Here is a 14,575-nt window from a genome sequence, read left to right as displayed (position 1 = left end):
ATATTTAAGAATCTTTCTGTCTGTATATCATCGGTGTATCTGTCTATCTGTCTATCGATCTGTAGATCATCGGTCTGTCTGTCTGTCTGTCTAGCTATCTATCTATCTGTATATCATCGGTCTATCTGTCTATCTGTCTGTCTGCCTGCCTATCTATCTATCTATCTATCTATCTATCTATCTATCTATCTATCTATCTATCTATCTATCTATCTATCTATCTATCTATCTATCTATCTATCTATCTATCTATCTATCTATCTATCTATCTATCTATCTGTATATCATCGGTCTATCTGTCTATCTGTCTGTCTGTCTGCCTGCCTGCCTGCCTGCCTATCTATCTATCTATCTATCTATCTATCTATCTATCTATCTATCTATCTATCTATCTATCTATCTATCTATCTATCTATCTATCTATCTATCTATCTATCTATCTATCTATCTATCTATCTATCTATCTGCCTGCCTATCTATCTATCTATCTATCTATCTATCTATCTATCTATCTATCTATCTATCTATCTATCTATCTATCTATCTATCTATCTATCTATCTGTATATCATCGGTCTATCTGTCTGTCTGTCTGCCTGCCTGCCTGCCTGCCTATCTATCTATCTATCTATCTATCTATCTATCTATCTATCTATCTATCTATCTATCTATCTATCTATCTATCTATCTATCTATCTATCTATCTATCTATCTATCTATCTATCTATCTATCTATCTATCTATCTATCTATCTATCTATCTATCTATCATTGGTCTGTCCGTGTATGAATATAGAATAATCTATTGAGAAAATCAATTGCATTAATCCATATTCATATCATAGTGCTTAAATAGTGTTGGATGTCAGGATGTTGCTGTGTGGTTGCTAGGGTGTTTTCTGTTCTTGTTGTCGTGTGCCATTCAGAATAAAATTAAGAAGTCTTTTTAGTTATGATTCAATTCCTGCATTTGAATTAAGGCAGCAAACAGGATGCAGAATTACAAAACGAATTTGAATAGTTTCCATCGATTCTGCGTGCAGAAATGTCCTTAGAGCTTCAACCTGACGTCTCACAGTACACTATAGTCTGAAACTGTCCGAATCTGTCCTGCACTTTCGCAGTAACCCCTGTCAGAGCACAGGTTATGGACACTTGTGGCCCTGCTGTCCTGCTCTCTGAGAACTGGTAAATCACATTCCTCCGAAGCTGGAGCGAAAGAGTGGCAGTGCATCCTGTCCTTCATGACAGATCTTCAGGCTTTCTGTTTGTTCCGGCCGGCACAAGGTGAACACTAGGTGTTCACAGCCAGTCAACACTTTTCTGAAGAACCACAGCAACATGTGCAGCTGTTAGCTGGATGCTCGAATCTCAAGCACATTCGGGATATGTAGAGCGCTTAAGCGATAGCTGTAATTGCTCGTTACAGTTCAGCAGTTTGTCATAGTTTCAGAAGATGCAACAATGAGCAAATCTAAAACTTGTCTTTTCCAGTTATGATACATTTCTCATCAAGACAAGCCAATTAACCTCTTATTTAATCAGCTTTGACATCCAGAGGCCACTGGCAAGGGTATCAAATGCTTAACTGTATATTTACATTTTCTGAAGTAAATGTGAGTGATGCCTGCCACAATAGTGGGGTGTTCTGAGGGGTCGCCAAGTTGTTGCTAGGTGGTTGTTTGGGGGGGTTGCTAGGGTGTTCTGTGTGTTGGATGGATGGATGATTTGTGTTTGCGTGTTTCACTACAGCTATAAGCAGATACATTGCATGTGGAGCGAACTATGCAGAGGAAACTTTTACTAATAAAAGAACAGTTTTACTCACATGTGACTTGCATTAACAAATTTTGGTACGCTTTGAAATGTTGCCGTGTGAAAGCGAACCGAACCAAGAGTCAAAGTCCCTAGCTTTCCTGTAGCTCAAACAGTAGAGCGTTGGCGCTTGCAATGCTAAGGTCATGGGTTCGATTCCCAGGGAAAGCAAGAACTGATAAGAATGTAAAATGTATACCTTGAAATGCAATGTAAGTCGCTTTGGATAAAAGCATCTGCCAAATGCATAAATGTAAATGTGAGTCCCTGTTTAAGAACAAAGCAAAAGATCTACAGGTCTGAAAATGCCCTAAGTGTTGTGTTAAACTGTACAAATTATAACGGTATTATATTATGCACCATAGTGAGGGGACATGATTCTCTCTTGACTGGCTGATCTTTGCTCCTCCTACATTCATGTCACTGAATTGGCCAAATCCAATGAGTGTCACTTCTATTTTACCTGGCCTGATCCACGTGTATAACCCTGGGTTATACGCATACAATAGGAGTGAACTGCACACACAAGAGTAGGTTAAAAAGCGCAGCATTTCTTCATTTTTCAGTCCATGTCAGCTCCTCATCACTCCTTTCTGCTTTATGCTTGCACAACTTCCATAAGCCTCCTACTTGCATGAGGGAACGTGATGGATTTCATAGTCAAGGTGCTGGTTTAATCCAATTTTAATCCATCTCCCCGGGCCGGAGTTTGAGATGGCTTTTATTCCTTTTGTCAGGTTACTGCTGAGAATGCAGCCCATTCTCATTTCCCATTCATACTTATGAGTACAAAAGAGTCATGTGCACACAAAAACCTATCAAAATATACGCAATCATTTGTTCAAGATGTGATAGTGCAAGCTATCAAAAGCATATATGTAAATAAATAAATAATTAAATAAATAAATAAATAAATATAATAAATAAAATAAATAAATAAATATATATATAAACAAACAAATATATATATATATATATATATATATATATATATATATATTAGTGCTGTCAATAAAAAATATAAAAAGATTAATTAATTTTTCACACATTGTTCTGCACCTAACATTAAAGTTTTAATATTTTTATATTGTAATAATTTCATATTGTAATAATTTCACATTTAATCGCCACATTAATGTAGAAACAATATAAATATAGTAGCCTATATTTTAAATATTTGTTTAATGGCATCTTTTTATGAAAGGTCAGGTTCACCGATACCAATACTTATACTGATGTCTCTATGAAATAGATTATTTTTCTCAATTTTAGCCATTCAGCATTACAGTAAAATTAAAAGCTATCCATAAAAAATATACCAACTTTTAATTTAAGTGAACTTAAAACAAACTTCACATAAATCCATTGCACTTTATTCGGTCTCTCTGTATTGTTATCATTATAGATGTGAAGCGGACTCTGCTATTATTTTATATTTAGAACTATATCTTTATTGTTATCATCCTTGGTGTGAAGGGACCTTAAGTCTACAGTGTAATTCATGAAATCCCAGAGAGTAACGCACAGACAGCTTTACATATTGCATGTCTATCAGGAGCAATCACTTTAGAGGTATTCGTGTAGTCAAATGCAATCGCTGTTAAAATCATTCCGATAACAACACATTCCTGCTATAAAATAAGGCCGATAAAGTGAGATGTGACAAGCTTCCAGACCTCCCAGAAGCCACGACGGAGATATAAATGAAATGTGTCGAGCGGCTGTCAGAGAGAGCACAATTTAGTATTTGTTACTATCATGAGTGAGATAAAGCTTCCAGTACGTGATAGTACAAACTCCTGCTTCTAAATATGATACGATTAGTAGGCTAGTCCGAGACATCATTTATAGAATAAGTCAGAGAAAGTGAACTTCAATCTGGTCTAAAGTATCTCCAGTCTATAGCATTAACTCCAACATATATATGATAAGGCACATGACAGATTTGCTGTAACCATATGCTACATTTTCTTATAGCTGTGCTCAGTGAGTGTGTAAGGCGACCTGGAGTTGCAGAATTCCTCCTCGCGTGACACAATCTGCCACGGAAAACGTTTTATCATCAAACCCACGAGACACTCGCTGCGCGCCGGCCCCTCCGCTGTGACAGGGAACACGTCACGAGCATTAAAACGTCAAATGTGAAGTCTAATCTCTTTGTGCTCTGCTCTTTTCTGCCCCAGACGGTAACATGCATTGTGTCGTGCCGCACATCGCCCAAGTCACGTAGCATTCACTGGAAGACTGAATTTTAAGGAAATGGAAGTGCAGAATCCTCGAAAAAGACGAATGGATATAGAGGAAAGTGTCCATGCAGCAAATCCTTTTGTAAATGGGAATCGGGGGCAGAAAGCGGGCTGAAGTATTTAATCCATCAATAGCGATTCTAGCAGACAGCGGCGTACGCTTTAACATGAGGGTCAGGCCTGTGACTACCAAACAAACTGTATTTACCATCTACGTGATCCGCATGTTCCAGCGACGACAGGAACTGTGTGTGGAATCATTTATCGCTCAGATGGTGGAGACTCTGTGGACGTCTCAACATGGTCTCAGATGTTTCACCGAAAATTCTTTTTGAGAGATTGAAGTAGAAACAAATGAGACATTTGTTGGCATATACTGTAAGATTATAGACGTGTAAAATGAACGCATGTCCCAGATCATTTAGTCTTTTTGAATTTGATGAGAAATATTTGAGATCAATTAAAAGTCAAAGATCTCAATACAATCCCTTTATTTTTATATTTACGAATATTTCTCAACAAATTCATTCAAGACTGATCTGAACTATTATAACTTGAAAATGACTGATCTCAATTGTTTTTTGTAAAAAAAAATCCATCCATCCGTCCATTTATCCATGCATTTATCCATCCATTTATCCATTTATCCATGCATCCATCCATTTATCCATCTATCTATCCATCCATCCATCCATCCATCCATCCATCCATCTATCTATCTATCTATCTATCTGTCTGTCCATCATCCATCCATCCATCCATTCATCCGTCCATCTGTCTATCCATCCATCCATCCATCCATCCATCCATCCATCCATCCATCTATCTATCTATCTATCTATCTATCTATCTATCTATCTATCTATCTATCTATCTATCTATCTATCTATCTGTCTATCTGTCTGTCCATCATCCATCCATCCATCCATCCGTCCATCTGTCTATCCATCCATCCATCCATCCATCCATCCATTTATCCATGCATCCATCCGTCCATCTATCTATCTATCTATCTATCTATCTATCTATCTATCTATCTATCTATCTATCTATCTATCTATCTATCTATCTGTCCGTCCGTCCATCATCCATCCATCCATCTATCCGTCCGTCCATCATCCATCCATCCATCCATCCATCCATCCGTCCATCTGTCTATCCATCCATCCATCCATCCGTCTGTCTATCTATCTATCTATCTATCTATCTATCTATCTATCTATCTATCTATCTATCTATCTATCTATCCATCCATCTGTCTGTCTATCCATCCATCGATTGGTCTATCCATCCATCCATCTATCCGTCCATCTGTGAATCTGTCTATCCATCCATCTATCTATCTATCTATCTATCTATCTATCTATCTATCTATCTATCTATCTATCTATCTATCTATCTATCTATCTATATCCATCCATCTATCCGTCCATCTGTGAATCTGTCCATCCATCCATCCATCCATCCATCCATCCATCCATCCATCCATCCATCCATCTATCCATCTAATGGTCTATCTGTCTGTCTATTTATCTGTCATCCATCCATCCATCCATCCATCCAGAGCAATTGGTTTAAATGGAGAACAAATGGAGAATTCTCCTGTTTCCCATTAGCCAATAAATCAAAATCTTCAATCAAAAGTCTGAGATCCTAATATGAAGACTTTGGTATCTTGACAAATCTGAGCACACTTTTCTATCGGAGGTGCATATGAATTTAGTGAGGTCTTTTTCTAAGCCAAACAAAAAAAGCTTTAAAAATAATAATAATCAGGCTTCATTTGCTCTACATTTAATCTCATTGCTGTTCAGCATTATGAGACATGAGATATTAAAACCATTTAATTTGTTATTTTACTTTCCTATTGGCTGAATTAGTTTTTGGAGTCAACAGATCTGAAGTTGAATGCACATTAAAAAAATAAAAGTACAGCTATTAGAGAAGCAAACAGGAGTTTATGCATCTAAGATAGCGTTGCGGCGTGTAAATGAGATGCATTTGTCGTGGCTCATTTCAGTGGGGACCGACGCAGTCACATCAGACAGGTACACTAACTAATGCAGAGCTGTTAAAGCACGCCGCTAATTTTAGCTGGCTGTCAAGTAATAATTGGGGAGGAAATGTTTGCTGTGCCAGTGTGAATATGCACACTAACATAATGTATTTGTGGAAATTATTTTTACAGTTGAGAGAAGAAGAAATAACTGCTTCCCACAGGAGGCGGTTTAATCGCTGTTCCAGGTCTTCTGTGTTTATGTGACTGAGTGGATGCAAACGAAAAACGGTGCCAAAGTTCAAGTAAATAGTTTGCATTATTCGCTGAGAATACATCTAACAAACAGTAATTAGAGGGCAAACGCAAACGGGGACGCTCGTTATCTGGCAGTTTTACTGCGTTACTGCTTGTTGACTTGCATTGAAAGCGCACTTCAGTGAATTATGTATGTCCCATTTTCTACCTTTCAGGTCGTAGTAAATGCGCTCTCTGTAAGAGAGGAAATCCATTTCATTTGTGCACCTTTATGACTTCAGTCTTTCAGAAACTCTCTCTCTCTCTCTCTCTCTCTCTCTCGCGCTTTCTCTCTCACCCACAAACTGAACACCTACTAAGCGACAAATGGGAGTAAAAATAGGCTTTGGTGAGTAACTTTATTAGCAGCTGCAACATAATAGATGGTTTAAATTGAACTGTAAAAATGACATTGAGCCATACTGATGTTTATATAACGAATATACACACTAACATATAAAAGTTTGGGGTCAGTAAGATTTATTAATGTTTTTTAAAACTGTCTCTTCTGTTCACCAAGGCTACATTTATTTGATCATAAATACAGAAATATTGTGAAATATTATTACAATTTAAAATAACTTTTCTATTTTAATACATTTTAAAATGTAATTTATTCCTCTGATGCAAAGCTGAATTTTCAGCATCATTACTCCAGTCTTCAGTGTCACATGATCCTTCAGAAATCATGAAACATTTCTTATTATTATCAATGTTAAAAACAGTTGTGCTGCTTTTGTGCAAACCATGATTTCACAATTCTTTGATTAATAAAAAGTTCAAAAGCACAGCCTTTATTTGAAATAGAAATCGTTTGAAATATTTCAATGTCTTTATTACTGCCAATTTAATGCATCTTTTAATAAAAAAAAAACGTATTGACCCCAAACTTTTGACAGTATTTCTGACCTCAAACTATTACGGTTATATAATATAATGGAATGGAATGGAATGGAATAGAATATAATATAATATAATAGAATAGAATAGAATAGAATAGAATAGAATAGAATAGAATAGAATAGAATAGAATAGAATAGAATAGAACATTACAAATTTACAACTAATTTATGAAAATATAAATGATAAAATAAAGCAGTCACAACATGGTGTCTGGTCAACCAAAGTTAGATTGAAGTGCAGGTCATTTTCTGATCAATAACTCGAAGTATTAAAGTCATGCAATGTTTTTTTCTACACTAATTCTATCTCAAACTTGTGCGACTTGTTGAAAAGAGATGTGATTTTACTTTTCCAAGCAAACAAACTTACAATTTTGGTCTTGTGTACGCTATTCCCATCACCCAATAGAGTTACTGAAGGAGGGACATGACATGAGCCATACCAGACTAGAATATCACAGAAACCACCCAGAACAAAACAACCCCCAGATATCCATCCACAACACACTACCGTCATGGAGGAGACTTTTGCACAGGCAAGCACTAAAGACAGTAAAATGTACAACATAATGTACAAATAACCCTTTTCATATTCTGCTGAAAGACTCTCCATCTTTGATTTGAGGAGTTTCCTTGCACTCCTCCACAGTTAAACACGCGAGCCCATAACGGAGGGATTGTTCCAGTACATCAGTGGTGGTTTGGTAATTGTCGGCACGTCACAGTAAGGGACATCACTCCACCATCAGACTCTGACAGAAACCCTCGCTAATTGTGACAGTTCAACGCTTAGATCACTTTGTGCGCCGTTAATTCAATACCCCATGCATCATTTTCCCCATTAGAATATGCAAATGCAGCCAAATCTGAACATCGCCTTCCCTTTTTCTTCTCCTGCTCTGTCCTCTCCTCACCCACACACACACACACACACACGCACACATACTCTCTCTCTCTCTCTCTCTCTCTCTCTCTCTCTCTCTCTCTTATATGGTCCAGATGAGAGTGGTTGAATAATGTGTCAAATGGGACAAGTGGGACAGAGGAGTTTTGAATTAGAGAATATGATATAAACATATACATACACACATTTCCTTTAAATATTTGTGGCTTATTTTTGAGTCATTCTGGCCCAATTTAACCTCTGTGTAAAAAGTTGTTTTATAGGTGAGGCAAATTGTAACATTTTGATGAAAAATTACAAAGACCTTTGGAATTATTTATTTATATGCACCAGCTGTTCACAATAAGACCAGTAATGTGAATTAATAAAGTACAGTAAATAGGTCATTTTTGATTTCATGCTGACTTTAAAGCTGCTTTATGTATTTTCTGTGCCACCGGCTCTAACACTGCTAACAGGACAGTTTTGATAACATAACCTACTCATCATAAAATTAGAAACAGCTACAGTGATCGTGCAAAAGAACGCAGTTTTACAGTCATTGAATACGACTAAACGAGCCAATCAGAAATCAAATTGGTTTGAGCTGGAGGAGCAAGCTCATAGTGGCATTCAATGGAACTGCATGAATAATCATTGATTTTAAAATGCATTCTTCAGACAAACAGGTAGTCCCACCCTAAACTCACACCACTAGTTGAAGCCAAAGTTGACATGTTGGATAGTTAAAAAAAAAACAAAAAACAAACGCGCCATAAACCGCATTGTTCACTCACTTCAGGATGTCAAAGTATAATCGATTTCCTCTCAGCATAAATAATGATGCATTTCACTGAAGTAAAAATTCAAAACACACAAATAATAATGAAGAAACTGAATTTTCTTACCCCATGTGAAGGATATGTGAGCCAGCCCCAGTCTCCTGAGATTTTGGTTGTGTCCAGGAGATTCACTGTAAATTCAAAATAAAACATTTTACAAAGACATTCAAAATATACCTATATATATATATACACACACATTCTTTTAAGTGCTTATTTTGTTTGGCAAATCTACCTGGGCTAAGAAAAGTAAAATAAATTCAAGATTATCTGAAAACAAGAGTTTGTTTATAGTTTCTCACAAATAAGTTTATCTTGTTTTAGAGATTATTTACTTTAGAAACAAAATATTTTTTACTTTTAGCAGTGATTAATCATGATTAATCGCATCTAACATAACATTTTGAAAATATATAATTATACAGTCAAACCAAAATATATTCAGACACCTTCAACATTTCTCACATTATCACAGTTTATTCGCTATAGTTTAGAAAATGGTAATAAAATATGACAAGAAAGTTGATATTTCACTGGTTTTGTTCATCCTTCTGTTAGACTGTCTCACAGATGAATTATGTTGAATATCTGTCAGCTGTTAAATTTGACTACACTATTAGATAATACCAATTTAGCTCAACCAATTACCAAGCAATGCTTCATTTTGTTCAGTCTCTGTGTGTAAAAAGTTCGCATTAGCAATTAAAGAAAAAACACTCCAGCAAAACATGGTCAGGTCAAAGTGTCGGAATAATTGTTGGTCCCAAATTTTATACATGTTACTGGTAGTCACTGTATGAAGATTTTTGGGGGATAATATGTCACGGTTTACTTTATTTTGCTCTCCTCACTTACATAAATGAACCATAGTGTCCTGCACTGATGATATCTGAATAATTTTTTAAATGATATCTGAATAATTTTTGGTTTGACTGTTTATATATATATATACACAAGCTTTTATGTTAGATTAATCAGGATTAATCGATTTGACAGCACTAATTTATAGATATTTTTACAGAAAAACAACAAAAACAACATTTATTTATAGAGCACATTTAAACTCTATATAAATTGATCCTGTACAGTGCTGTACAGTGTACAAAGCAGGTCTACAATACAATAAAAACAACAATTACAGGTTTCCAAAAGGTAAAGAATAAAAAATACGATTTAAAAGTAGATTTAAAAATGCCCAATGAAGACAAATGAAGAAACATATACAAACAAGACAAAAGTACCGATTAAGACAATCATTTGTTGTCGTGTAGTTTATACAGAGGCACAAATGTAGCATGATGAAGCATGTACAGCCATAGCATTGACATAATGACATATGCAGTGGGCCTCCCCTAGGGCTTTATTGATGACCAGACACCTAGCCTGTTTTCGGTACGAATCAAGGTCACCATGGAACAAGTTTTTTTTTTTCTCTCTGTGAATGTATCCGAAGGCCAAATCATGCTAGATTTCTTTCACAGATAAACACAGTAAACTGTATCTTCCTGCTCCCATCCATCTGGGAAACACGAGAGGTGGTGCGCGACTGGCCCTGAGCTGCCGGCGGGACACTTGGCGCGGGAAGCTGTGACAGATGTGCACATCTGTGTGGAGAAGGAGTCGGCGTGAGACGTGCACCTGACCCAGTTTTACCCCCAATAAGCCCAGAGCCCTGAATCCTGCTTTACATTCAATGCACCCTACTAGTTGGAAATGGGTAAACAAGGAGTCACCTTCAATTTGAAAAAATGCCAGCTGCCACATGGACGAGTGTCGGGTCCGCCGCTAACAGATAACACAAACCGGTTTCAGCGTCCCATAGGTACCACAAAACAACAAATTAAGCTTGCCGTTGCCTTGCATTTGACTTGTTACGTCTATCTGCGGCTGCAATGGTGTTTCCTACAATGTTATTAAGGTCACATATGAGCAGTGTTGGGTAAGTTACTCTAAGGGGAGGTTTACACGACACCGTTTTCAACTAAAAACGTAAAACTTTTTATGCGGTTTGGCCGTTTGTTTACACGACAACGGCGTTTTGGGGGGGAACGCAAACCAAAGTGGCGTTGCGTTATCACTTTTTATTCTGCGTTTAGACGAGCGTTATGGGGGGGAAATCTGTGTGCATATGGTGACGCAAAAGTGTGTGAAATTCGATGTAGTATGCACTCCAGGCGGCTAGGTGGCAATGTGAAGCACTGCCACACAACAACACCAAGCCTGCGTACAACCTTCCTTCTACTTCTCTCCCTAGTAAACTTTTGCGTTTTTACCCTTTAGACGGGAACGCGACGGTGGAGCGTTTTTAAGATTTCCACTCTGGAGGGTGGTTTCACTTTTTTGCATTTTTAAGCCCCAAAAACGCCGTCGCCGTCTAAACGAAAGGCACATCGGATAAAATATTTTTACGTTTTCACCCGCGAGCGTTCTCGTGTAAACAGGGCCTAAAGACGTTTTTGAAAACTGTCTCCGTCTAAACAACAAAAACGCAAATCTCTGAAGACGATGATGTCATGTACACGCGTATTACGTGTTCAGTCTATAGTGTTTCATCGCCATCTACTGGCCTGGCAGCAGAATACAGCGGGTTTTTTTGTCGTTTTTGCGGAATGGGGATTGTTTTGACCATGGTGTCGTCTGTACGTCTGTTGTGTAATCGTACCCTAAAAAAGTAATTAATTTCTAGCTACTAATTACATCTTCAACAGTGTAATTAGATTACTGTACTCATTACTCTCTCTAAAAAGTATTGCATTACTTGTTATTAAAGGGATGGTAGTTAGTGTGTAATGTTGCTGTTTGAGCATAAACAACATCTGCAAAGTTACGATGCTCAAAGATCAAAGCAAAGGGAGATTTTTGCTTTTAAAGAAATCGTTTTTTATGGACTACAACAAACGGCTGGAAGGGACTACACAAGCTTCCTATCGGGTTAGTGACATCACGAACCCTAGAATTTACATAAACCCCGCCTCTGGGAACACGCAACAAAGGGGGTGAGTCCATGTTGAGACGAGGTAATAGGATTTGCTAACAGACGAGCTCCTGAAGCTCCGCCCCCTGTGCTAGGAGCAGCAGCTCATTTGCATTTAAAGGGACACACACAAAACAACACGTTTTTGCTCACCCTCAAAAAGGGACAAATTTTAACATGCTATATAAAAATATCTGTGGGGTATTTTGAGCTAAAACTTCACATACACACTCTGGGGACATCAAATACTTATTTTACATCTTGCAAAAAGGGGCATTATACCACCCTTTTAATAATTGTAACTTTCTAAATCCCATATCAACATTGACCAGTTGAACAATACAGGGCATGAAACTGCTCTTTCAAATAAATAATATAAATTTGCATAAATTAATCTTGACCTGAACAAAGTATTTAAAGGAAGAAGGTTACATTAAAAACATACATTTGAACAGTAGACATTACATTTTTATATTAAATCCACTATAGTCTATAATGCAATTACATCAGAAGTAACTGTAATTAAATTACAGAGTAATCTCTTACTTAATTTTTTAAGGGAAAAGCAAATAAATTAAAGTGATTAATTAGTTAGTAATGCATTACACCCAACACTACATGGGTTTTCACTGCGGTCTGGATCAGGGTTAAGTGAGACCTCGATTTTGATGTTAAATGCTAAAGTACCCCTATTATGTGGATTTTACCTTTCATGTAATGTAGCCGTTTGTGAACATAAAAGGTGAGCAAAGTTTCAGAGATTAAAGTGCAGATAAATACAGGTATTGTCTCACATACAGCAGACCTGCCTGAGGTAGAACAGCACTACTGTCATCAAATCTATCCAGACAGCCGTCAGAGACATTTACACAGACCAATGATTTGTTTGACTACTGCAGTGTCTGTCATTATAGTGTATCTTGCCATCTGAAACGCACATAACAGATTGATCTTTATTTGAGTGAAAAAGTTAACTCGGAACACTTTAGAACACAATTGAAAGCACTTTAGATATTGAAAATGTGAGTCCTCTCGTTCAGCAAAAACATAATTCTACTGTCAAATGGCATTGGAAAAGTTTTTATTCATTACTTTGGAAGAGTGACCAAACAAACAAAAAAAGCGATATTTTTGTAATTCTCAAATGCTGGCTAGTTGGGTAATAACACCTAATAAAACTACTCTCAGATAAAAACCTTTTAATGATCTTTTATACTATCAATCTACTCCCAAAACTAAGTTATTTGGTAAACATAGTATTTCAAAAAACAAAAAACAAAAAAAAAGGTAGAATAAGTAGAATTTGTCTATAGCAAAATTGGTATCTATGTTCTCGGCATGATCCAAGGCATCAATTAAGAACAGTTTCAGTACAATAGCCAAAATGCAACAAAAGCTATTAGCAGTTTTGGTAACTTCAATATAACTTCAGGGCATGGCACCGAAGACACATACAGAATTTTGTTTCTAGCCCTTACAGTTCAAACCTTATTAGCATAAAAGTGACTGCAAATTTGGACAATTGGTGGCGCTATATTGATTGAGTTAGAGACTCCAAAATTGCTGTGGTTAAAGTTCAGACTGTCCTCTATCAGTGTGCCAAATTTCATAACTTTCCCACAAGCGGTTCTATTACAATAGGTGCCTACGCACCCGCGGTACTTGGCCCCTAATGTAAAATACATATAAATATAAAATGCAGTGACGTCTCTTCTCTTCTCTGATGACATTTAACTGGAGCGAGGGCGGGACAACCTGTCACTCATTTGAGATCCACCAATAGCAAACAACCATCCAATCAATTCCCCATGTCCCGCCCAATTCTTTTTCTTGATCGATAAGCCGGTTCACTCGGATGTTCGTCACAATAGAGAACAAAAGACAATCACAATTCAGTTTCATGCCAACTTTAACACGTGAAACCTTATTGTAAAGTATAACCAGAGATATAGAATCTATTGTTTTTGTGCAAGTACGCAGAGTAATGATTGCTGCTATACAGTACATTTATGCTGCTAAACTTAATCAAACAAAGGGCATTTATTTCGTTTTCTGTCCTTAAAAATGAATTAAATGCATTGACGTGAATTGACCGCACTAACTAAAGTACCACGCTGTACATCAGATGAGCTCTTCTTTCTCTTCTTGTATTTTACATGTCAAAGCAGTACAGTACTCCAGGGAACCTCTCTCATTCTGTTCATTACCAGGTTGTCTGTGCAGTTTTTTTTGCATTTCTTTTAAATGTCATCACTTTGGTTAATTTTCTACTTAGAGAACTTTTCCAGCTCTCTCTGATCTGTCTTTCCCCATCCCTCGCTCGCAGGGAGCACGTGTTGTAATCAGCAGTATTAGTGCACTCAGTGATTGGACTTCTAATTTAGAAAGGCTGTTCCTGATGAGAGCACTGGGTCAGAAAGTAGGAACAGATGGCCTCTATCTCTCTCTCTCTCGCTCTCTCTTTCGCTGTTTCTTTCCCTCTCGCTCTTTGGCTCCTTCCTACAAACCGGTGTTGAGGAGTAACTAACTAAAAGTAGCGGCAGCGCTGCTACTAACTTAACATTTATCTGTAGTGTGACAGTAGAACAGCTGCTTTCAAAACAGAGACGCCAAGAACACACT

General features: G+C 37.1%; 1 protein-coding gene across 2 annotated transcripts in view; it reads right to left on the bottom strand.

The window, feature by feature from the left end:
• Window positions 1-14,575, bottom strand: part of epha8 (eph receptor A8) — an 82,395-nt gene that overhangs the window by 47,430 nt on the left and 20,390 nt on the right. For both annotated transcript variants that reach the window (XM_084395406.1, XM_084395405.1), the window contains exon 2: window positions 9,046-9,110. In XM_084395406.1, the coding sequence (XP_084251532.1) occupies window positions 9,046-9,110 (65 nt within the window). The remainder of the gene's footprint in view (window positions 1-9,045; window positions 9,111-14,575) is intronic.

Source organism: Rutilus rutilus (genome assembly GCF_951802725.1).
Source record: "Rutilus rutilus genome assembly, chromosome: 22".
NCBI classification, from domain to species: domain Eukaryota; kingdom Metazoa; phylum Chordata; class Actinopteri; order Cypriniformes; family Leuciscidae; genus Rutilus; species Rutilus rutilus.
This window is presented reverse-complemented; position numbering and strand designations above follow the sequence as displayed.